This window comes from Uloborus diversus, chromosome 1 (assembly GCF_026930045.1).
Source record: "Uloborus diversus isolate 005 chromosome 1, Udiv.v.3.1, whole genome shotgun sequence".
In the NCBI taxonomy this organism is placed as follows: Eukaryota; Metazoa; Arthropoda; class Arachnida; order Araneae; family Uloboridae; genus Uloborus; species Uloborus diversus.
The window spans coordinates 128,392,436-128,419,698 of NC_072731.1; the positions used below are offsets into that span (position 1 = coordinate 128,392,436).

Genomic DNA, 27,263 nt, shown 5'->3' on the forward strand with positions numbered 1-27,263 from the left:
ACAGTTGTACATTACGGGCTTGTTGCTTAATGTTATTATGATTCACCAAATAATCTGAAAAAACAGGGGCAGATGGAACAGGAAAAATAAACGCTATCAGAAAACTTATACTTAACTTTTTATCTTATTTGATAAATCGGTGATTGAAACATTTATGAGATTAAATAAAAACAAACAACGTTTGAGTAATAAATTCAAGAACATGCGTCATACATCAAGCGAAATTATTATAATTATTTTATCTCCAATTTAAATAAAATTAACATCTTCACAGAGCTTTTAGCCTACTTTCTCCTGAAAGTAAGAGAAAGAAGAAAACAGATTGAAAGAAGGCTAAATGTATCTTAAAAGTATCGCTAAAAACAAAAAAATAAAAAAAAAAAGGTTAAATAAGTATCGAAAATTTCAAAATTGGGAAGTAGAGTTTTAAGACGAAGAAAATGTGTGTCTGTCGGTCTGTCTAGTTAAGCCTTCCTCTCCCCCTTCACCAAAAACTTTTGAGTAAATAGTCCGATTGAACGAACTTTTTTCTTGTTCGAAAGATTTCGGAGAGAACACCTTATTCTCATGTTTCACTTTTTGATTTGAATAAATTTTCGTTCAATTTTGAACGGTTTAAAAAAGAAACTTAACATTAGCATCTACGGGGAAATTTTGGGCAAACATAGATCTTGAATTTAAATGCATTTTTGAATTAAAAAAACTTTATTGGAAAAAGCTCTTGTTGAAGAAAATGAAAAGAAAAAATATATACTATTTTTTTATTACTTAGGTATTTTGAGAGTACTTTTTGAACAACTCAAAAACTTTTAACTTTGACCCCTATAGGAGAAGAAACTAACACATTGAAAAAATTGTGCAGATTCTGAATATGATTTTAATTTTTGGTTCAAGAAATAGGAAAAAAGTTATCAATAAAAATCGAAATACCATCTCTTGTAGACTTAATATTGATGACGCTAGTCGGAGATAAATGTAACTGAATCAAAATGAGATATAAATTCAAAGCGCAAATATTTCTACCAGAGCTGCGGAGTAGGACTCCAACTCCAAGAATTTTAGAGCCTTCAGCTCCGACTCCTGTATCCCAAAATCAAACCGATGCCGACACCGCAGCCTTGGCAGAAATAAAGTCAGATGGACCCGACTCTAACACTAGGAATTTCAAAACCTGCAAGTCCTTTACCGCAAAATCAGTCCGACTCCGACTCCATAGCCATGGTTTTTATTGTAAATAATGATTGTTGGGATGATTTGCTTCAATTTTTATTCAAAAGTTTTACTTTATTTATTTCATTTTTGGCAACAGGAAATAAACAACTATTCGGAATACATTAATTTTTAACAGAAAGAAAGAGCAGTGCAGACGATTTTTTTTTAGAAGAAAATTATTTATTTATGAGGACATTATTTAATTCTTATTTTTTTTCTCTCTCTCTAAAGTATACTTATTTTCAAGTTTATTTTTATTATTGGCGAATGGGGAAAAATGAAATTAAATGCACTTTATTTTTAACCAAAAGAAAGCGCAACGAACTTTTTTCCTTTTTTTTTTGATAATTCAATTCAATTTAATTCAATTCATTTTATTTCAATCAGCTTCAAACAAACTTAATAGGAAATAGCTTTTGATGAAGAACACTTATCGAAAATATCTTTTTCATTTGAACAATTTTCCCTCCAATTTTGAACAGTTCAAATCTCTTAACATTAGCGCCTACGGGAAAATAGAAAGTAAATCCAAGATTCCGAACTTAAAGGTTGATTTACTTCAAACAAATTTTGCTGGAAAGAGCTCTTGACGACCTACTCCCGACTCCGATTCTGAGGACTTTGGGGCACTTGACTCCGTCTCTTATGCCCGAAAATTAGTCGAACTGAGACTCCCCGATTTCGGTACTGACTTCTTAGCTTTGGCAAAAACTTATTCATGGAGGAAAAATGACCGACTCCGACTCCATAAACATTGGCAGAGTTGCGGACTTTAAGGGAAAATGACCGATTTCACAACTTCGAGTCTTTTAATTGAAAACTTTTTAATAACTTTCGGCTCTCAAATCTAACTATTTTGTCTCAAAATTAGATTGACTAGGACTCCGCAGCCATGGTTTTTAAGGTGAAATAATTGTTTATTGATATGATTTATTTTTATTTTCATTCTAAAGTTTTAACTTATGTATTCAGTTTTTGGCACAGAAATGCGAGTCGCAACTCCAACGAACTATAGGGGGCACTGCAGTCACTGTCTAATGGCCGACTTAAAAACTAAAACAAACGCATGTGGTAACGAAGAAAATGCTAAAAGTGTTGTGATTTTTGTTCGTATGTATGATTTTTTCGCTTTATTCATTTGAAAAGATTTTTCAAAGTCTTTTGGTTATTCTGACCCATATAGAAAGAGATTAGAAACCAAAAAGTATTACGAAAGTAAACAATTAATGCAGAACACACAGTAAGTTGTTCTGAAGCAGCCATTTTCACGATGTTGAATTCGGAATTCATAAATTTTTAGTTTGCTTCGAACGGCATTTTCATTTTGTACCGTTTTTTTCTATACATTTGTACATATTAAGTTCAATTTCGTGACATTTCCGGCATTTGTTGACATTTTTGTCACATAGTGCACATACGTGGGCGGACTGTCAAGAGTAACGTTTGACACTTGATAATTTTATTTCTATGACAATATGATTGGATATCCAAAGAAATCATGCATTTAATTCATTCGTCATGGAAATGATTTACCTGATATGCGAAATCTTGTCAAGATACATTATTCTTTCACACAATTTTAAAACCATAACCCTATAAACAGATTTTTTGGCGAACTTTTATTTTTTATTGTTCAAATTCCTTAACGTTCTTTCTGGATTTTTCAATCTGTTCTGCGATAAATATTTTCAAGAAAATTTATTTGCATACTGTCTATTTCAGTAGGATACTGTAGTAACAAAGGTTATTTAAATCATTTATGTGGAATTAGGTTAAGGAAAAGTGTCCAGTCAATGTTGTTAAGTTCGTTTTTTTTTTTTTTTTTTCATCGAATTGAAAAAACTGATATTTATTCAAATTCACTCAGAACAAAATAAATAAAATGTGCACTCACAGTTTATATATGGTGGTAGTTTTCTTTTCAGTTGATTGACCATTATTTCTTTTTACTTATCGAATTCTGTAATCTTACTATCATTTTATTCCACTCATGATAAAAATTAAAAATGGTTTAACTACAAACGCGAAATCTCGCCAAGGCTACTTTGCTCGCACATTACCAAAACTATAACCCTAAACAAATTTGGCGAAACCTTTCAGCTGAGAATAAAAGGAATAAAGTAAATTCTTTTCTCGGTTAAACATTTTTCATTTTGTTCTACGATAATAAATTCAAGAAAATATTTTGCATACTGTCCATTCCAACTAAATGCTGCTGTAAAATATGATTAGTTAAATTAATTTAAGATTAAAAAAAACTCATATTCTTACAAATTCATACAAAACAATAAAAAATTTTACCTGGTACTAACGTTATCCAATTTTGTTAATCCAGAGTTTTCTTGTTTACGCTTCCACCATTTAATACTTTTTTGAAAGAAATAAGGAAAACTAACATTATTTTGAGAAGCTCGAGAATACTACTAAGGGACGAATTAATTTTCTGTAGCTGAAAGCAAACTAAGACACATCGATTGCGTTAATAAATACTCAGAACAAACTGCCCGTGTTTACGTCAACAGACACACGTGGAACGCAACGTGCCAATGTTTTAGTTCCATCGGCAGTTTTGTAAATCACCGCAAGGTAGCGTATTCGAGCGCTGGAGTTCCGAAGTACTTGATGTTTCTACATAAAGATATGCGCAAACGATTTTTTTTTTTCGACAATGTAAATTATTTTTTAAGTAGACATTTTATTGTTTCTATTTATTTCTGAAAGTACATTAGTTCATTTTCAAAATTATTAAACAAATGCTTTTTTTTACTTGATAGTATGTCTTTATTTTAATGCACTTTTAATTTTTTTTTCCCTTTTTGTAAGCGGTTAAAAATTTTCTTTTCTTTTTTTTTCTTTTCTTTTTTTTTTTTTTTGATGGGAAAAAAAAGCATTAGCTGCTTTGTTTAAAAGGTGTTTGCTACTTTATTTGTTCGTTTATTTATTTTTACACATCTAATTCTTTAGATGAGCAAGGCATATTTTATTTCTAAAAATCAGCTTAAAATATTTAAAAAATATGTTTGAAATACTTTGTGATTTTAGGTTAAGTTTGAGAATATTGATGAGAGACTAGAAAGTCGATATTGGTATACAGAAAAGTAGGCTCGTTTAGTTTTAGAATAAACTTCTTGTTTCGTACTAAAATTTCAAGAAATCCCCACCTCTCCCCTTAACATTCTTAAAGACAATATACAATTACATTTTTGGAGTTCCGATTTCAAAAAATTGCCGCGGAGGGCAACGGAACTTCTCTGCCTAACATTATTAAAGATCATTTAAAACTGCGGTTTTCGACCTACAATTTCAAAAAAGTTTAAGGGGAGCCCCTGAACTACCTTCTACCTATCGTTACCAAAAATCGTCTAAACCTGCTATTGGAGTTTTGATTTCGAAAGTGAGTGCCACCGAATTCCCCCTCCTCCCCCCAAATTACTGAAGACCGCCCAAAACTGCGTTCCAGAACGAAATTCAATAAAAGTGCGTGGGAGAGCTTCCAAGCCCCTTCCCCCTCCTAACATCATCGAAGGTCGGTTTAAAATTGCGTTTGGGGAGCTTCAATTTTGAAAAACTGATCGCTACCTGACTTTGCCAAAGATGGATTTCAATCGCGTTTTTAACATTTTAATTTTAAAAATTTTCTAGGAAGATCTCCCGAACCTTCTTTACCTAACAAAACCAAAGACAATCCAAAAATGGGTTTTTGGAGGCCTCAATTTCGAAGAATTGCCGTGGGAGGGTCACCAAGCCTCTCCTCTGCCGAGCATTACCAAATATCGTCCTAAAACAGCTTTTTAGAACTATGATTTCAAAAAAATTCTGCGGGAGGCACCCCGAATCCCCCCCCCCCCAAGATTACCAAACATTGTCTAAAACTGCGTTGTTGGACTTTGAATTTTCGAAAAATTGCTGCGGAAGTAAAACGGAGACCTTTTCTCTCTCTAGCATTACTAAAGGTTGTCTAAAACTGCGTTTTTAGAACTACAATTTCGAAAAAGTTCCGAAGCAGAATCACTCAGCCACCCTTTTCCTGACATAATGGAAGCAATCTGCAATTGTGTTTTTAGAGTTTCAGTTTCAAAAAATTTCCACGCGAGGGTCACCAAGCCCTTCCTCTCACTAAAATTACCAAAGATCGACAAAAACTGCAAATCCGTAAATTTTCCGGGGCAGAAATCCCAGGGACCATACTTTTTGAGTCAATATTATACTTATGACGGGGGTCGTATTGCTTACATCGGGTAATGATTACCATGCTAATCAAAAGCTGAAATATATTACGGGAAAAAAGGTGGGATGAAAGCTTGCTGAAACTCATACCCGTACCCCTTAGGTTTTTTTTTTTTTCTCTCGGGACGGCCCTGAAAATTGAATATTATCATTTTAACTGGGGGCTTACACATAAATTACAAATGTTGCCAATACATGCAATAAATAAAACAAATCTGGTAGCCGTAACACTCAACTTGAAAGTTCTGAGCAAGCAGCTAAACTTATTTTAGTATTAGCAGCGATTATTCTCAAGATCCTAAATTTATCACAAAAAACTATTGCTTGTACTTAATTGTTGTAAAATTCGTCGTAATTGCTGTCAGTTCGTTTCCGCATCTGTTTTTTTTTTTTTTTTTTTTTAAATCTCTAGCAACTTTATTATTAACACGCTTTTATTAGCTTCACCTGTATATATGTATGTATGTATGTGTCTTGTAACGGAATCTTGCAGCTCAAATTTCGCTCACTTCCTGCGATCGGATTTTTTTTGAAATTTGGCACGTGACCTCAGACCCGATGACAATGCAATATTCTATAATCAAATTAATTAATTAACTCTTTTAACTGTTAGTTTCCTCCAATTTTAATCAATATTTTGGCATAAATCCAACAATGTGAAAAAGGAAAAATTTTTAAAAATACATTAAAAAATGCTCGCAAAAATTATTTAAACATAAAATATAATTGTTTTTAACTAATTTCATGCCAAAATTTAGGTGAGCCTTCAATTGGAAATTCATTGCCGATCAGACCATTGTTGAACAAAACTTTTATTCAAATGCATCTCAAATTTTCAAAGTAATATAAATATGATTTCTGAAAACATACATCGATGACTCACAGTAGCTTCCCATCGGGGTGCCCTTGTCTTAACTTTAAGATATTACCTCGCACTCGTTTTATAAATAATTTCGTCGCCTGATAATTCTCCAACAAAAGACTAAAAAAACAGAAAAATAAAATAATAGTTTAAAAAACTAAAAAAAAAACACGCTTTCGTAGCAAAATGAACTAAAAAGTGAAAAATAATCTTTGGATGATAGTAGTTGACCAATCACTTAATTTTAATGTAATACAAAAAAAACGTGGGGGGCTTCTTATCAGTTGTCTTGAATATCTTCCATTTGTTGTCCATGCAAAAAGGTGAATAGACAGCACCCCACGGTTTTTTGTATTACATTAAAATTAAGTGATTGGTCGACTACTATCATCCAAAGATTATTTTTTCATTTTGCTGCGAAAGCGTGTTTTTTTAGTATTTTAAACTATTATTTTATTTTGTTGAATTGTTTTGATTGGTCCATTAAATGTTTGCAAATGATGCAAATTTAACTGGAAATGTGTGACTCTAAAAAGTGTTATGTTTAAACTAATTTAAAAGCAAGATAGTTGTGAAATTTTTGGGGGGGGGGGGGGGGGGGGATTTTGCGCCATTGAGCTTGAGGGGGGGGGGGGGGTACTCCTGCTTAAATGTTTTCCTGATTTATACTGTGTGAATTTTTGGGTGTCTGCCCGAATTCGCCGACATTTCATTTGCCCGCGCCCCCCCCCCCTTTCAGTTTTAATCATCCTTTTTGATATATTAAAGGGGGGGAGGAAAATTGAAATGTCGGAGAAACTGGAGACAGCATTTTTTTCAATAACGATTTGACATCTGCCTGCGTTAACCATTAACCTGAATCGGTTAAAATAATCTATTATATATTAACGTGAGCGAAGCCGCGGGTAAAAGCTAGTAATAATAATAATAATAGTAATAAATAAATTAATTAATTAATTAAAAAATAAAATCATACAAGAGAATTCTGTAGAAGTTGTTTCTCTGTGATGGCAGTGTTGATGCAGGGTAAACAACATGTTCGCGCTCGCGCTACAGTACAGCATTTTTTAAAAATCTCTTTTGATCTACGGACCGGTAGAAACGTGTAAAAATAAATAAAATAAAAAATATACGGACTAGTGAGAGTTAAAAAAAAAAAGCTTACGCATTAAAAAAATGTTATATAAATTAATTTGAAGATTTTTTTCTAAAATTAACTACTATGATATATAAATGCAAAGCTAAGTAGTTATTGTAATTATTAAGCAAATTAAGAATGCACCAACAACTAAATTGACCGATTACTGGTTGATTGTCAAAAGGTATCAGGAAGATGTCAATTAATCGGCGGCCGATTAATTATAATGATTTTTAATACTACAATTTTTTCTATCAACCTGTTTTATTATTATTATTATATTATTTAATAACTATTTCGGTTCTTCAAAATAAGATAATAGTTTGTTAATTTCTGGTGAGCGGTGGTTTATATTTTTCTATTTTCATAATTTTTTTTTAAAAAATGTTTCAAAATTTTCTTCAAACTAACTTTTTTATTTATTGTTAATAAAACTATATTCTGCTATTAATTAGACATGAAAATTAAAATATTTGGTTATTAGACCGTTGTCTATAGACACTTTCAGTTAAACATCGACTTTTTTTACTATTAGAAACCATTTAATGCGGGCCTTTTAGCTTTACGAATATTATAGGCCAATTTTAAAAGCTCGATGCTAAAGGTAAAGTGCGGAGAAAAGTATTCACACATCAGGTGAGTGCAACAGTTGAACATAATGTTTTTTTTTTTTTTTTTTTTTTAAATATTGGTTTAGCAGTACATTTATTCAATGACACACAAAAAGACAACTATCATAACAAGAAGTTCCGTCTAGAACTAAACGAGCCTACTTTCCCGTATACCCATACTTACTTTCTAGTACCTGATCAATATTCTCAAAAATAGCTAAAATCGCAAACTGTTTCAAACATATTTTTTTAATATCTTAAGCTGATTTCTAGGAATAAAATATTCCTCACTCATCTAAAAAAATAATTAAAAAAAAATCTTTAACAGCTTTCAAAACGAAAAAATAATAATTAAAATTAAGAAGCTCATCTTTATATATTAATAGGCAAGCCGTTTTCTTTTGGTACCGATTTCTCCTCTGTTTGTGAACCGATTTCCTTCATTCTTTTTTTGTTCGGTAGCTTTTGCCGAGTTTTAGTGTCATCAATAAAAACTTTTGAAATCGAACCCTAATTAACGGAGATATTAATAAAAACGCATTTTCGTCCTAAATGGCTATTTCTACGAGAACGGATGGTCCATTTTTTCGAGTTTAATATGGTTGGAAAAATCTTTAAAAAACACTCCTAATGGAAAAATTGTCAGGGCGCCCAAGGTCCAATAATCTAAATCCACTAAAAAGAAAGTTATAATCGTTTTTTAGTTAACGAAACTCAAAAACTTAAATTTTATCTCTTATCCATTGTTGAAATTCATTGTTGGAAGCGTGAACATTAAGTTTTAATTCGTTTTTAAACCGCTTTTTCTACACGAAAAATGCATTTTAATGCTTCGAGCTTGGTATGGTTGGAAAGCTCGCGAAAAATGCTTTGAAACACGTTTTACCCGGTTTTACCGCGCGAAAATCGAAACGGCTACGTTGGCTAGAAACAGCGCTAAAAGCAATTAAAAGTTAGTGAAAATTCATTTTTATTTGCTTTTTCACGCGACATATAGCTAGCGTGAAGAAATTGCTGGATAATATTGTGGTGTTGCCAATTCTCGCTTGAGCATAAAGAAATGAAATACTTGCATTTGGTTTTATTATTATGGCTTTTTGGGTAACTACGGGCATTTAAAATATTTTCATTTTGATTATGTTTTCGCGATTTTAATATTTAAATAAATTATTTTACGGAGTGAGGGACGACTTTCAGATCCAGCTCCCAATAATACCTGCATTTGCTATCACCACAAACAGATCTCAAGGTGAAACTTTTGATAAAAGTGGCATATTATTACGACGTCCAGTGCTTTGCATTGACAAATTATATGTTGTGAGACGAGTTCGTTCATTTGACTGTTGTAAATTTTATATTTAACGGCAAGATCATGCCTACTTTTACAAAAAATATTGTTTGTACGAAGTTTTACGTATTAAGGGAGTTTTTGCGGCATCATTTTTATTCAGAACGACTACCATAATTGTGAAATTGGTGAAGACTTTATCTATTTTGGCACCAATGCCAGAAAAAGAAATATTTTTCTTTTTTTATTCTTAAAAAACGAGCACAGAAATGTCTATTTGCAAGGAACTGACTACGAATGAAGTCCCTCTTTAAGCTTAGGTTCATTAAATTGTAACCGTACGTGACAAGGCGGAGGAAATAAATGATAAGAGGAACATACAATGAGAAGAATCGGACATCAAGCTTTTTTTTTTTTTTTTTTTGATAAGAACGTGTATGAAAAACAGTGCGATATGTGGCAAAGGGAAGAGGCGTTATAGTGAAGTGTGAAACTCTGCGACAAAGGGGAAAGAGATCAAAAATTTTGAAAAGTGCATTTGTCAGTTTTCTCCTAAACAGTAAACAAATCACAAACATGATTTTTTTAAAAAAAAATACACTATTATTGCGACGTCCAGTGTTTTTGAAAGGACAATTTTGTAATGCAGCAAGTAGCATTCGTTCATTTGACTGTTTGGAATTGAAGAATTCTAACGGCAGAGGTCAGTGTGACATGTGACAAAGGGAAGAAGGGGTATAGTGAAGTGCAAAACATTGTGACAAAGAGGGGGGAGAGGGTCGAAATTGTTTGAAAAGTGTGACATCAGTTATTCACCGCCCTTAACCATAAACAAATCACAAAGTCGACCTTTTTTAAAAATTGTACTATTATTACGACGCCTAGTGTTTTTGAATGGATAGTTTTTGTCGACACGAGTAGAGTTCATTTATTTGATACTTGGAAATTTATATTTCTAATGACGAAGAAGTAACTTAAATAATAATCGTAGACGTTTTATAAGTAACATTAGTAAACATAGAAGTTTTACGTATAAATTGAGTTTTGATGCTTCATTTCATACGGGAAGATTTCGAAAATTGGATAATTGGTGATTTTTATCCATTGGCGTCAATTTTTTTGTTTTCAATGCCAGCGAGGAAAAATGCTTTTCCTTTGCATACTTAAACAACGAGTAGAGAAATATTTATTTGCATAGGGTTAGCACAAAGCAACATGATATCCAAAATAAAATTATTCAAGCCAGCAATTTGTCGACTACACCAATTTCCCAATGGGGTGGTTTCCTTCAATCAAAAGTACTACTTTTAGTCACTGAAATAGAATAAGAAGAAAAAAAAAAATGTTGAGCCAGAAAAAACTTTTATTTTCTCAACAGTTGTTTTTTTTTAAACTTTTTCGAATGTCCGATTTTAGAAATAAGGCGTGGTCTTTATGACGTTATATGTGATGTACATATAACGTCAATGAAGACGCGGCAAGCTACTTCATTGCCACGCTCGGTTTCCTCTCAACCGCGTTTTCGGGTTATGATAATTTGCGCTGTGCGCTAACGGCATCAATAAGTAGCATTTTTATCGCTTTTGATGTCAAAAAAATTAATTTCAATCTGCACACCAAGTAAAATAGTTGTTAAAAAATATTAAATTTATTCAACTTATTTAAAAAATGGTTAAAACCCTTTGTTTTTAAGCATCCTCTTTCAGTAAAAAAATACTTTGAAAATTTCGGAAACGACCCCATTACCGAAACATCCATTTTCATCCATTTATTTTGAGATTATAGGTAAAAAGAAAATTGGAATAAATTATTACTGTGGTATTGTGTGTCCGTATAAAAATTGTATCTTTTCAGATATGCAGCAAACATGAGTAAGAGTAGAAGTAAAAATGTTGGAAATAGTTAAATTCATACAAGTTTTCTCAAATATTCATTTATGAATATGGTCGAATTTCGGCCACTGGGCGAACACTAGTTAAAATAAATATCAAAAAAAAAAAAAAAAAATCGTTTCTTTTTTCCTTGTTGCCAAAAATAATTTTTTAAATGAATTAATGCACAAAGCAAAATAAGTAAAAACAATAAAATGTCAACTTTAAAAAATAATTTTCATTGTAAAAAAAAAATAGAAAAAAAAAATTATAAATATAGTATTTTAGATTAAAAACAAATTCATCCTGTCTTCTATATAAAAAAAAGGTTAAAAGTCAGTAAGAAGCGAGAAAATCTTCACGAATCAGTTTCTTTCATTACATTGTAAACAGCAGAAGCAAATAAAAGTTTTTTTTTCTTTAAATTTCAGCATTGAAAGACATAACTTTTCTTAGCCTCCTCTCTAAAATTACACATAAGGGGTGGTCCTTAAAAAATTAAGTTTTGAAATTTTTATGGGGCACCCTTCCATTTTGGTCTACACCCCAAAATAAGACTCCTATTAAAAATTTCAGACTTGTAAAATGATTTTTAGTGGTCGCTACCAAGATTCAAAGTTTAAAGTTCAACATTTTTTTCCATAACTGGAGTGAATTTTACAGCAATTTCGCGAATGCATAAATATATCAATAAATATAGGAAGGTTGGTTTTTTCCCTTTTGCAAAGTCAACTTACATTCAGCTTCAATATTAAGATGTTAATTTTTATGGTCATAAGCTCAGAGAGCAAGCATTCAACAGCTATTATTTTGACAACACATAAAAGGCATAAGGGTGTGAATCCTAGGGAATTTTTTATAGGAGGGTAAAATTTTTTTCCTGTGAATTTTCAATGGGCCACCCTGTGGTTTTGATCTAGTCTATAAAAACGAATTACTAATTTTTTTAAAAGTTTTTTTAAGAAAAACGTTAAGGGTCTCTCCCACAGCTGGAAAACTTTTGAATTTCTGGGAAAAAAAAAAGAATTTATCCAACTTCACTTAAAGTTCTATTTATAAGGGCATTTCATTTTATCTAAAATTAATTAAATATATAATTATCAGAAAACACATTAAATTAACAGAACTGCAAAAACTAATAAGAGGGACCTTTAGGACAACACGACATAAATACAAATACGTATTTACTTCTAAATTGCTTCCTAGTATCAAGAAATATTGCTTTTGTCTTCAGTCTTTTGTACGACGTTTATTGTTTGTGCTTTTCAATCCTTGCCAAAACATCTTTGGTACATTATTTACAAAGCTTAATCGGGAATGTCGCTCTAAAAGCGATGGCGTAGCCCCTCCCCCAAAGAGCGTAACTTCCGCCGCGTCTTTAAAAAATAAAAATTACCTCTAAAAAACACCCTCGCAAAAAATTTCAATGGCACAGTCTGCGCCATGCCTCTCCCCCCTCAATTGGAGAGCACCTTAGTTGTGATCATAGAGTAATAAATACACATAGAGAGGCCCTGTCTATAGTAAATAGATGAAATTGAAGCTGGATTTATGGGATACAGCGGTGCAATGATGAGCGGGGTTATGATAACATGATCGCTTCACAAGAATAGTTTTTATTAATCTCGCAAAGGGGACGTATATAAAGTAGCTGGCGGATTGGTTTGCATTTTAATTCATGTTTTAATGCAATTTCGAAAACTTGCAACGATATCTAAGATTAAATTAACAACCAATTGAGATTCAGTAAAGGAGTGTTTTGAATCAAGATGTATCTCAAGAAGCTAAGGATCTTGGGATACAGCGGTACAACTTCCGGCTTCAATTTCTTAGTATAGCGGGGCCTCGATATGTAATTTCTTTACTCTATGGTCATAATGAACCAGCAACTGCATTACTTGTCTTGTAAGATTAGTTGTCCTTTCCATTTTATCACCTTTTTAAAAAATATTAAAATCTCAAGGTCTATTCAAGATTTTAACTGTGTTATTTGATGTTAAGTCACACAGCACGTTTAAAATTCGAATCTGGATCTACGAAAAATGTTTTCGAAAAATGCGTCCACTAATTTCTCTTTCCTTTTGTGAAAAAAAAAAAAAAAAGCAAGGGAAAAGGGGGGGGGGGGTTCCTCTAAAGATCAATACCACCATATTCCAAGAAATTTATTCATCACACACTAATAAACTTCACATTTTGATTATTCCATATCCCTTTACACTTCGTAAGATCTGAATATCATTTCTTGGGGCAAAACAAGAGGTTGCTTCTTGAAGTCAACTTTTCGAATTATTTAAAACAAGAGTATATACGTATGTTGTAATATATGCTGCTCCAGATTTTTATTGTTTGGCAGTTCAAAATGATTTTTTTGAGAGAGAGTCAACTACCTGTCCCATCCATTGAGCATGATGTAATACAGAACTGTGAAAAGTATGGTCTTTCTCAATATCTGGTGCACTTCTGATCACTTTTCTATCAATTGAAATATCAGATATGGCAGTGTGAAAATTACCGTGATCAATGGAGCTTTACAAATATTTAAAACCTCTTGAACATCTGTATTTCATATCATGTAGATTCATCGGCATCTGCCTTGAGTGTAATGCCAAGTGATCCAGAGAAATGCTTTGTTCATCTTTTCCTCTACAAGGACACATGCTTTTTCCATAGCCTAGTAGTAACTGAAGTTATATCATAGCACAGATTTAGCCACTAGTTTACAGTCTAGCTCCGATTAGTTGACTTCCGATTCGTTCAGGCTTATAGAAACCAATTGCTAAAATAAGAGTTAGAAAAACTGGCTTGAGTTGCAATAACTATTATGTGCAAATTGAAGAGGTTCTCCACTTTTAACCAAAGCATAAATCACCTTGACTTTGTCCAAGATCAAACATTAGATTATAAGAGCCACACTGCACCAGGAATCTAATTGTTTCGTGAATTGCAGAAGTGACTGCATCTTCTATTCCTGATTGAAGTTTTTGGTACTAAAAATCAGGGCCGTAGCTAAGGGGGGGGGGACAACCCCCCCCCCCCCCGAAACGTTAGTCTCAAAAAAAAAAAAAAAAAAGAGAAAAAGAAGAGGGAAGAGAAAGAAAAAAAAGAAGAAAAAATCAAAACGACTTTTTCCTGAGTAACAAAGGTCAAAAATTCACTTTGTCCCCGCCCCCCCCCAATGCCATTGAAAATCTGCTCCATGTGTGACCCTCAAGCATAAAGACGCCTCCCTCTGCTGAGACAATTTTTTGATAATTGAGTGAAATTTGACACTTTGCTTTAGAAATGAGATTGATTTTTTAAATCCACGTATATGCAGCCTTTCTTTGTCATAGATTCTGCAAATTGTTAAATATGTTTAATTTTATGAGCCGCGCAGTGGGAATATTGCATACAATCGAATCTGTATATTTCGAATTTCACATTAAAGAAAAAAATCGAGATAAAGAGGTTTTGAAATACGGGGGCTCTTTAAGAAACTTTCTATAGAAATTTGAAATATGATGGTGAAAATTTGAAATCGATACTAAAGACATTATGGGCTCTTGATTAAAATTCCTCTTTATTAGTTTTGTTAGGTATTTATTCTATTATTACATTATTAAGTGCTTTATTGCGAGTTTAAGGAATCATTTTGACAGTAAAAGAAACTTTAAACATATCTTTTTCAAGAAAAAGTCTTTCATTGCTTTTTGATCTCTGAGTTTTTTTTTTTTTTTTTTTTTGGATTCATTATTTATCCTTTTAAGGTTAGCAATTGCTGCAAATCTAACTTGGCCAGTATTCTACGATTTTCCTTTTTTCATCATTTGAAAAAAAACTTATACTCTTTTTTCACTCTTATCATTTCGGTTTTCTAAGGAATCGCAATTTTAAGAAAGAGAGCAACCAAAGAACAGTACTAATCCAGATAACAGAGCGAAATGGTTTTTAACTTGAATGACCTTTAACCATAAACTTGAAATGTTCATCTTGCATGTCAAACCTGTGAATTTCACCCCTTTACTCTTCTTCCATTCGTGGGACGCATTTCTCCCTTTTTTCCACAGCCTCCTCAGCTCTTGAAGACAATTCCTCTGTTTCTGAGTTAAAAAAAATGTTTTTGTTTGCTGCTTTAAAGATCATTGGGCTCCGAATCCGAAAATGATAGCATAACTGGAATTCGAGATGATGGAGGTTTTTGTTGGTCTGGTCTCGTGTGTGTCATAGGTCATAGTCAAAACTACCTTTGCTAACCAGAGTATCCATTGCAATCACATTGATTTTTCAGCCAGTATTTACTGCGTATTCTTTTGGAAACGTACAGTTTGTTTAAAATAGCACATTCTAAGTGAAAGTTGTTGCATAATGGAGCGAGCAAAACCGATAACAAGCTTTTTTTTATACCCAAAGAAAAAAATCAAAATGACGAAAAGGATTGCTCTAAAAAGATAAAGTTAACGTCGTCTGAAGAAAACGAAGTACAGTCTGCAAAGCAGCATTAGTCCCATCGGACCCTTCTGAAGGTAATTTTATTTTAATTCAAAAGAAAAACTGCATTGTATTACATGAATAAAATATTTAAAAACGAAATGAATCTAGATTATTTCTATTAGCTTGGTTCGGATTAAAAAGTAGAAAATAAAAAAGACTTCTGTTTATAATACCTGAAAATTGCTGTTGCTCTCTCAAATAGATATTTATGTAAATTCTAAAGCAGCTAATAAAATTAAAAATAAAGACTTGAGAGGAGAACAGACGGTATGCATTTGAGCGAATAACTTTCTACCGACTATATTTCTTCTCTAACTTTTTTTTATTCAAATTTTATTAACTGCTTTAAAATTAGCATAAATGTAAATACATAAAAAGCGACATATAAATATAAGGATATGAAAAGCAATTTCATTTTTTGCAGGTTATAATTCAAGAAGTCTTTTTTATTTCATACTTTTAGTGCAAACCAAGTTAGTAAAAATAGTCTTTATAGTCTGCCTACCGATGAGATTGAAAGTCAACCAGTTACTGTACATCCAGTTTACAGGCGGAAATGGAAGTACAGTAGCCCCTCATTATATCGCTCATTCGGATATATCGCTCTTTTCTTCTCTTTCCCGAAATATTAAAGCCTAAAATAAGAACAAAAACTTTGCTTTAAGTTTGAAACCATTTCTAAAAACATATGGTATTGTTCAGAGAAGGTCTCTTTCTTCTTTATTTTGTCAATGAACAAAAGAAAGCTATTCTTTTGAATTCACTGGAAAAGCAGCAGCAATTCCTGTCACTCCAAATGTACATACCCGCGCAGTATATTTCCGTTGAAGATAGTCTGTAAACTTTTTGACATCATATTTTGTATTGATGCATGGCCGTTACAATGAGTGAGAGACATCAAGCAAGTGTTATACTAGCCCACGTAGAAGAGAACATAGGCCCTTCTTTTAGTACAAAAAAGATTTGTACTTGGTCGCACAAACCAGGATTTGCATTAAAGAAAGAAAGAATGATCTGGGCGGGAAAAAGAGTTTTCTGTAAACAATGTGGTTACTTTTACTTTTCACATCCTTTGTCCAGGAAGGCAAACAAATTAGAAAGTCTACTGGGAATAAGAGGGTTTTGGGATGCTCACTTTTATCTCGCGGTAGCTCAGAAAGATCGTCTTCATTCGCCGTTTGATGTTTTTAACTTTTTGATGGTGAAATGTTCTTAAATTTCAATCTTGTTTAAATTTCAATAGGTGTGATAGTACATTCGTGAACTACTTCGAAACCATTAGAAAATCATGTCAAGAAGAACAAATTCTAATTTACCTGTATACTGGAATTATAACTATTTTTAATGACGTGCGTTATATCGCGCTTTCGGATATATCGCTCTTTTTCTTTGTCCCCCGAAAAGCGCGATATAACGAGGGGTTACTGTATCTATTAGCTTTCAGGGATGCCAGCTTTTGTCGATGTGTGTTAGCCTCTAAATTAAGCAGTCACTCTGAAATGAACGGAACACGCTCATCAGATGTTTGATTTCCCCCTGATTTGGATAGACTGGTTTTGACAAGACGTTGCTAGAAAATTTCACTTTAAATTAAAAGGAGGGAAAAGAAAACAAAAGTTAAATTTTCCATAACATTAAAAAAATAAAAAATTCTTTGCTTTTGTTTTGTTTGACACAAGTATCGGAATTGGGTACCCCATTCTAAAGTATGTAAGATTCACCACCCTCTTATTTTTTTAATACTAAAAAAATTTACACACACACACACACATATATATATATATATATATGTATATAAAAGAAGACCCCCCCCCCCCCCGAAAGCCGGGTCTAGCTACGCCTCTGCTAAAAGTAATTGTACAATATATTTTCCTAGTACAATCGTTGGCAGCAGGGATGCCCATCAACCCAAGTTCAATGGCGCAAATCCTCCCCCCCCCTCAAAAAAAAAAAAAAAAAAAAAAAAAAAAAAAAATCAACCCTTTTTTTCAGCTTTTTTTTTATTTATCTTTTAAAAATATTTTTTATTTATTTTTAATTATTATTATTATTTTATTCAAAAAGATCCGACTTTTAAGGACATACATACACACCAACTAAATAAATAAATGAAATAAAATGTAAATAGAATAAAATAAAATAATTTATGCAAAAAATAAAGAAAAAAATTTAAATAAATCATAACTCCCCCCCCATTTTTATGGCACAACTTGCATTATAATCCCCCCCCCCCGCCCCTGTGTGCACCCCTGGTTGGCAGTCGATAAATAATTTCACTACCTAAACCACAGTCAGCTGCAAATTAACTTTTCAAAACTTGAGCATTTTTTTTCACTGCTTTTCATTTTGAGACACCAAATAAACGAGGAATGTTTTACATTGTACTTGGATGGATCACGGTGTATGCTTTTAGTTTTATGTCAAGATTATGATCATAAAAATTTACATCCCAATATTACAGTTGAATGAGTTGACTTTGTAAAAAGGAAAATTAAACTTTCCAGTATTTACTGATATACAGGGTGTTCCGTTTTAACCAGCAAGACCTGATTTTTTGCAACTGTTACTCTTAGATGTATACTTCCAATTGCAAAAATGTTCAAAATCAGATGCAGAGTTAAGATGTTGGAAGTTTGAAGTAAAAACAAAAATAAGTCAAAAAACACAAAATTTAACTTTTTATACGGGCCCCAGGTCCCCTAACTTATATTTAGAGAAATAATTTCCACTGAAAATTAATTCCTGTAGAAAAAATTTTGAAATTAGTACAACCAATATTCACCGAGATATGAAACACAGAGTTTTGTGACTTTTGTGAGTTGATCACTTGATTCTCGCCGTTAATAACACCTTTTGGGGGGAAATATAGCAGTTAACAAGGGTTTAAATTTATATGTGTGCATAGAGTGTGGTTTCTCAAGCTGTTTGAGGTTTTGTCGTGGATATTTGCATATCACGGCAAAGCATTGGCAAAATTTTTTGAATAGCAATGAAAAATATAAATACTTTGCTTTTTTACTTCGACAACCTGTCATTCTTCTAAACGGGCGATAAGTTCAAATCTCATTTTCTGTATGGTGCCTTCTGTTTGGTCGCACAAATGTCAAGTTTTTTGTGTCAGTAATAGTTTTCAATGGAGATTATTTCTTTAAGTATTAATTAGGGGGCCTAGGGCTCGTATAAAAAGTTAAGTTTTGTATTTTTTGACTCATTTTTATTTTTGCTTCAAAATTTCACCATCTTAACTCTGCATCTGATTTAGAACATTTTTGCAATTGGAAGTATACATCTTGGAGTAACGGTTGCAGAAATAAATGTCTTGCAGGTTAAAACGGAGCACCCTGTATATTATGCATTTGCTGTAAACTATCACACAAGGTGTGGAAAAAATTCTGAATTTTTAAAACTTTGAAGCTTGGTAGCAACTCCGAAAATGCATTTCTTTTGTCTAAAATTTTTATAGAAGTCTTTTTCTAGGCCATAAACCGAAATGAAGGGAGTACAAATTTCATTTTTTAATTACCACACTACATGCTTAGGAGAGAAATAAAATATTCGACATACTTCATCAAAATTAGGGGATTTTGAGAAATTTGGTTAGTAAATGACATACAAGGTGCGTTCCGTGAGTAATGTGACCAATTTTTTCCTGATGCAACAAACGGCACAGCGTGTTCTAACCTGCTGGGCTAGGTGTAGCATGCTCAGTTTCAACTGGCTGCAGGAGAGTCAGGACAAGCGTTCCTTTAAGCCCCATTTTGAATTCACGTAACGTGGCACAATGGCTTGTTCTGAAGAGCAATGGTACACTATCAAACTTTGTGTCAAACTTGGTGGGAAGTCTGCCATCAAAGAAACATCAGGGATGCACACAAACTTTAACAATCCAAGTCACAGCGCCTTCATTGTGAACAGCTACCTGGCCAAGACAAACACTTCATTTGCTCCCCAGCTTTCCAAGAGTCCTGACCTGTCTCTTGCTGACTTTTTTTTTGTTTCCTTTGTTAAAAGGAAAACATTGGGACATGATTGAAAGCATCCGGGCGATTGTTGCATCAGCTCTAAAGGACATTTTGGTAAAGCCCTTTCTCAGGCATGGAACACTGCCTCCAGAAGTTTATCAATGCAAGAGGGTGCTTGCTACCTAGAAATTTTTTTACTCTCTGTAAAAATATATTCAATTAATGTTTTTTTATGAATTTGGTCGCAGAACGTTTGGAACGCATCTTGTATATTAGTGTCCAGTTTGAAAATAACAAATACATTGGGTAGTTTTAAAAATTTAATAAAAGCAACATAATCATTTATATACAATAAATAATAATGTAATACAACATTCAGGTAAACAGAATAAGATAATGAATGAATGGATGATTACAGAATTTTGAAATGAGTATTTACAGCATCAACATCCAGATAGTTTTAGTGAATTATTGATCTTTCTCCTGGAAATATTGCATCAGTTATTTTTTCTTTGGAGAGAGGGAATATGAATGAAGTGATGTCGAAGATAGATTGGTGTAAGAGCAAAACGTCATGAACTTCTAACTTCTAAAGAGCTCTTCTGTGATACTCTGGTGAAGCAACCACATAATCATCCAAACTGAAGAAGTTCTGATTTGAATCCATGTATCTGAAAGTGAGACCCAATTAAAATGGATTAATTGTAATAACTAAAATAGTTTATTGAGCACATTTCCCTCTTATTATTTAAATTAGTTCTTGTGTTTGCATGGAGCAACCGGTACCACGTTTGCTTGATTGATGACATCAGCAGTTGATTAGATGACATTGAGGTTAGTGTCCATAGGATGTTTTCATTAGTTTCATTAACTGGTAGCTCTATTAGAATGCGCCTAGTTAATCATCGGTTGACCGCGTTTGATTGGCTGCTCTGTGCAAACTCAAGGAATATGTTTCAGACACACACATTACTGTCCGTCTATCACAAGAAAAGCCACCGCCGAAATGTCTGCGCCTGTCTACTACTATAGCAACAAGGTGCTTCTCATTTTTCCAAGTGAAACTTAATATTGGAACATGGCTTTCTCCGATCAGCCTGTTCCCCTCGCTCTCCTTTAACGGCTGTCCAAAGAGGGGAAAAGTGCATACAACAAGAACTTACATTTTCTGCCACTTCCGTCATTTGGCACTGACCTCCTAGGGTTCCTTGAGGGATTTAAGGAATAACTACAATAAAATTACTTACGTGTAAAGGCTCGATTTCGAGACGTATGAATGTTTAAGTCTTGGTAGAACAAAATAACCATCAAATTACATTGCACAGTAATGTGTTTGCATTAATAATACATATAAAACATTTAAAAGATTGTTTTTTAGTCATAACACATGTAGTCTTTGAAACTGTACATTCAAATTAAACTTTCTTTATGTTCTGCATTTTATGAACTTTGGGAAAACTTTTGGATTAAATTTTTCATATTATGCGTCTAGAATCATTTCAATCATGTAAGACAATATTTATGAATGAATAATTGTTCGAAATATTGGAATTACTGACACACAAATAAATTGGCTGATTCCTCAAGGCACTATTACATTGATTTATCTTCAAATAATTATTTATTGTTTTATTTCTAAGCAAACTTCAACAGACACATATCAGAACTATTTAATTGCAGCATTGAATGCTAAAAATTACTCCAAAAATATTTTAAAGTATTTCAGGCGAGTGGAACATTTGCTTTTACGAAACGGTCTGTCCAATGAATGATTAGTTACTGTTATTATTATTGGATCCCAGATTAAATACAAATGTAGATACATATGCAATTACATAATTTTGCTTCCTTTGACTTTAGTACATATAAATGCATGAAAATGAAAACTTAAATCCATATTAAGGAGTTATTAATTAGTTTTTAGGGGAATTTTTCTTAGAAACTTGGAAACATTTTATTTTCAAAACGTAAACAGGTGCTAAATATATGGCAATATTACAAATGACGAGATGTTTCGGCGAATTGCTTTGAAATCCAAAGAAATGTTTGATTTGTTTTTAACCGAGTGAAATATACTACTTTTTCTTTTTCCTGAAGACAATTTTTGAATATCTCACACGGGGATTTTTTTTCTTTTTTAGTTAGACAGATGGGATAGCTAATCAGTCGGAGTTCGCTTCACTTGCTAAGACCTGGGTTACGGTTGTGTGGTTGCTTGACGATAAACAATAGAGTTGAGGAATTATTTTACATTTGTAAGACACTATTTGATGTCTTTTTTGTTCATTTGGCGAATCATTTTAAATTGAAGAAAAAAATTGCTTTACTCGCTAAAGAGCAGGCTTACAGCAGAGTGGTTGCTTGGCATGTTAAACGATGAGCTATACAGTTGAAGGATTATTTTAAATTTTAAAGCAACAGTAGATCTAATTTAATGTTTTGGCGAGTAGTTTTAAATCTCAAAGAAACTTTAATAGATTTTTTTGAAAAGGTGTGAACGCATTTCAGTAGTTGCAGAAAAATGATCATTTTACATCAGTGGAGGGGGGGGGGAGGCATGGATTCTCTTTTTTTATTCAACGGGTTTCCTTTAAATTCTTAGCACGGGCATCGCCGTGGGTACTTCTAGTAGAATATAACAGAAACAAAAATTTATTGATCATATAGATTTCACGAGAAATGTGTTAGGTAAAACCCCCCCCTAAACGAAAGTCTGGTTATGGCTCTGTCTTATATGTATGTATCACACACATACACACATAATACAGGTAAATATAGTATAGTTCAAAAAACACATTTCCACATGAAGATCATTAAGCGGTACCATTTGCAATAGAACATTTTGATTCCTGATAGAAAATTAATCCAACTGGGGTCACTTCACATAAGATTCTGTAATTAGAATGACTGGTAGAATGAGAAATACTGTAATAAAGGAAAAAATCTAAACGTATAGCTCACTTCACAAAGTCTTGTAAGTGTTCAATGAGTTCTGGGATTTCCGGATCTCCCTTGACGTGTGGGGATAGCAGATTTCCAAATTGAGCTGGGAAATCAAAATAATTTCCGTCTTAGTTTTTATACATCACTTTTATGCATATACAGAATCCACAAATTTTATTCTCTACAGCATATAAAAATACACTGTGCAGTGCGAGAAAGAGAATAAAATACTTACTGAACATTCTCAGGAAATGGATAGCACTGTACACCTGACACATGCTGCTGTTGTGGTATTCTGCAAGCATCTGAAAGAGAGAATAAAACATAGTTCCATTAGAACTTGATGTCGGAAATTCCACAGTTGAGAATGCATCTTTTTAACATTTCCAGATTTTCCTGAAACTTTTAGAACTGTTTTTAAGTATTTGAGCATCTCTTGCTTAAGTTCTGCAACATGGGCAAGATTAGCTGAACTGTAATCTCTACTTATTATGATTGCACTGATAGTAATGAATTGAAATGATTGTGTTTTGTGTTCACAACTTTGGTTGTTGATGCCCAGAGAATGGTTCAGCCTTTGCAAAACGTTTCGTCAAAGTTGCAAAAAAACAGGATTATTGTTTCAATTTGAAAATTTAAATCCGATTTATTCTCTTTTCATTATATAACTGGATATTTTGTCTACAGGGTTGGGTGAAACAAAATTATAAATAAATAAATAAATAAATAGAGCAGCAATTGTTAAGGCTTGCTCATAGTGCCTGGATAATGTCACTCTGTTGCTGTCAATTAATGCTTCTGGGGACTTGTTCATACCTCCCTTGTTTGTATTTCCCCACAAAAGACTAGGCAATGACTTGAAAAAAGATGCTCCCATAAGAAGCGAGTTTGATGCCCAACCAAATGGCTAGATAATAGCCGAGGGTTTCCTTAAATGGCTACAACTTTTTAAAAGTCAAGTGAATCCAACTGAGAAAGATCCTGCCCTTCTTATTGCAGATGGCCATTCCAGCCACAAAGACATTACGGAGATAACTTTTGCCAAGAACAACACATTCATATGCTGAGTTTACCCCCTCATACGAGTCATAACTTACAACCACTTGACCGAACCGTTATGAAACCATTTAAAAACGTATATCATGAGGCCTGCTCTCTCTGGATGAGAAAATATCCTAACTTAAAAATTGCCTTGAAGGATATAGCAGGTTTGGTAAATATTGCCTTTTCCAGAATATGCCGAATGGAACTGGTTCAATCTGGTTTCAAGTGCACAGGTATTTGCCACTAGATAAAGGAATTTTCAGTGATTTAGACTATGCCCCCTCACTAAGCAAATCTGAAGAACTCCAAGAGCTGAAGAACACAGGAGCTATGTCTGAGAATGATAAAGAGACGCTAACCATCAACAAGTTACCAACCATCAACGAGTCACCAATGGCAGGAATCCCTGGTCCCTCTACTCTGCCACCATTAATGCCATATCCAGATGAAAATATGGAAGAAGACCAGGAAGAGGCTTTAGAGGTAGCCCAAGGTGCTAAAGAGGCAAACAACTCTTTGGCTGAATCTTATGACTGCTAGAAATGAGATGGGCTCAGTCCGGGCCTGAAGCGGGCTCAAGCTCTAGAACCGAAAATAGGTTTCGGGCTCGGGTGGGCTTGGACTCAAGCAAAGATATTCAATCGTCAATCTCCAAACAAATTCAAAGCAAATAAACATTTTCCTACTGTGAGAAAATGAAAGGAACATTTAAATCAGTTCAATCAATATGAAAATTAAACCAAAAAAAAAGGAATTAAAGCTTATTTATAGTGTTTTTTTGCGATTACTATATCAATATGTCATACAATAACGCATTTGAAGTAAAGCAATTTGGGAAAATTTAGAAACTTCTGTTAATGAAGAATATTTGTCATAACATTTTTCATTAACAGAGAGATCATGTCAGATTGCAGAAGGTTCGGTTTTTGATACCTTCGGGCTCGGATTTTGGTCCGAGACAATATCCCTCGGGCTCGGTTACAAAATTTTGGGCTCTGGCCGGCCTGAGCTCTTAAAAATGAGCCCGAACTCATCTCTAATGACTTCAAACTACAACTGATCTTGAACATAGTTTCACCTCTCCCAAGCAACTCAAGCCGAAAATTTATTACAAGACAAAACCGTAGAGAACTAAGTGAAATTCTAACCTCTATGCCACTAAAAGCTCAACAGGAGAAGAAAAAACAAGAAAAGGAAGAGAAAATAACTTTAGCAGAGGAGTAAAAAAGATTGAGAGAAGAGAAGAGCCAAAAAAAAAAAAAAAAAAAAAGAGAAAGGGGAAAAACCCAAACCAAAGAAACAAAAAATAGTTCAACCTAAAATGAAAAACAAAGAAAACACTAAAAGAAAGTTAAAGTATGACGATGAGCCACAGGAAAACGAAGAGTTGACTCACTGCATAATTTGTAATGAGACATTTGAAGAAGATTGGATCCAATGCCAAACGTGTAAGGGTTGGGCACATGAAAAATGAACTGAGCTACAACCGGACAGTCTTAACTACACATGTGATTTGTGTTCCAAAGTTTAAAATGAATTTGTTTCAGTTAGGCCTAAACCAATTATAGGCTATATTTTTCAACTTTTATAAAAAATTATTACTTATTTTCATTTTTAGACTTGTATACTATTCTAAGCAACCAACTACTTTGTTCGTTTCAGTTTTTTGCACATTAAAATGTTATTTCTGAACTATTTGTTTTTATTTCAACATTTTAATGTTTTGTCCGATACAACCCTCCAAATTTTTTTAATTGGCCAAAAATAGAGTTTCACAAAAATGTGTTTAAAAATACGACTCAATGTTTTTTTAACCAAAGTTTACAATTTATGTTAGGTAACTTAGTACATCATAATTTAGCGTAAAAACTAATTCTTTAAAAATAAAACAAAAATTGTTATGATTTAAATGGCTTAGGTGTTCTACTACTACCCAGGGATACTACCCAGGATTGGCAAGTTTCTGTTGAGGCGGTTAAAATCACTGGTAGGAACTGGTTAAAAAACCAGTGCAAGTTGTGGCAAAAACCAGTCTGCCACATTTGCGGCAGAAACTAGCTAAAACTCACAAAATGACAAAAAATTAATTATTGACATACAATAGGAAATGCATGGAAAAAATATTAATTGTTAACCAAAGTACAATTTAATTACAATATTATCACAATTAAAAATCAAATGTTACATTTTTTGGACCCTGCTGTTGCCTCTTTGAAAAGGTGGTTTAAAAAATCTAAATAGTTTCTCGATTTAATGACAACAAATGAGAAACTTTAGAATATTCTTGCAATGGAAGAGCTAGCAGGCAATGCATCAAGGAACAAGCAATGTTCGTGAAACTTTTGTCAATTGTATACATACATATTTTTTTAATCTGGTCCACCATGTAGTAGCTGGGGGTAGTGATAAATATTTGACTGGAAAAATAAATTTCAAGAAATGGGGGCAATTTCTTTTGCAAAACTATGACATTACATACAAAATCTAGGAAAATATTGGCAAATAAAATTTTGGCACTTTCTTCTTGAAGCACATAATCATTTTAATCACAAGCAATTTAGATGAAGCATATAAGTGAGCAAATTACAATCAGTAATGCCTGTTTAATTCTGAATGTCACTCCTCTTTTCTGAGCACCCGCATGATTTTTCATCCTTTCTTAGATTTAAATCCAAATATTTGCAGCATCTGCAATTGACAAGTTTCCTTTCTGAACTAAATTAAGGGCACTAGCATTGGATTTTATTTTTTACAATGATGAAATGAACTTAATTTTTTAGTTTACTTAAACAAATATCATTAGTAATTACTTGAGTTATCAAAGACGTTTTTAAGTTTTTGCCTGTTTCTGTCGGTTTTTACCAGTTATAACCAGTTTCTGCCACTGGTATGGCAAAGACTAGTTTCTATCAGCAGAAAGCCAACCCTAATACTACCCAACCTTCCCCTAATACTTATTTTTCAAAATATAAAATTCAACTTTTAGACAAATTTCTAATTTCTGATTAAAAATCATAATTTTATAAAATGATTTTTAAATAACTTGATTTAAATCATTGAGAACCCTGTTTGCACATGTTCAAAAAATAGACTTTGATGCTTCAAAAAGCAACAGTGAACAGCACCCTCAAAAAAGAGCAAGAGAAACTGCCAACCTCTGTTTAGAAATACAGAGAGCTATCTTACTTCTGCATATTGCGGTCGTTCAAACTTGTAGAGCAGCATCTTTCCCAGGAAGACATTGAAGCAGTCTCTAACTTTGTTGGCCATCTGAACGATGATCAGTTCCCTGGCAGCAAGAAAACATTTGAAGTGAATGTCAGTCAAAATACCTCTTAAACCAATACAATAGTCATACAAAGAAAACAAGAATTGAGTAAAACTTGTGTAAAGAGACCACCTGACCTCATTTGATGGTAATTTTTTAGGTTAGAAAAGACAACCCCTAATCTCTTTAAATGCCATTACAAAGTATAATTTAAATCGAAGGTATTGGTTTCAACATCCACAGTAAGCTATCTTTGACGGACATCTAATCGTCATAGATGCTATTAAGGATTAGCAGTATAGTATACTACACCTCTGCACACAGTGTTGCTTTTATAGTGAGCAACCCCTCTCTTGAACCATTACAT

General features: G+C 33.1%; 1 protein-coding gene across 1 annotated transcript in view; it reads right to left on the reverse strand.

Annotated features, from left to right (window-relative positions):
• Window positions 1-19,948: 19,948 nt before the first annotated feature.
• LOC129221222 (mortality factor 4-like protein 1) overlaps window positions 19,949-27,263 on the reverse strand; it is a 98,135-nt gene continuing 90,820 nt past the window's right edge. Inside the window, exons 9-12 of the mRNA XM_054855679.1 lie at window positions 26,815-26,917; window positions 22,820-22,889; window positions 22,603-22,687; window positions 19,949-20,312 (exon numbers count right to left, since the gene is read on the reverse strand). Of these exons, the coding sequence (XP_054711654.1) occupies window positions 20,231-20,312; window positions 22,603-22,687; window positions 22,820-22,889; window positions 26,815-26,917 (340 nt within the window). The 3' untranslated portion in view covers window positions 19,949-20,230. The remainder of the gene's footprint in view (window positions 20,313-22,602; window positions 22,688-22,819; window positions 22,890-26,814; window positions 26,918-27,263) is intronic.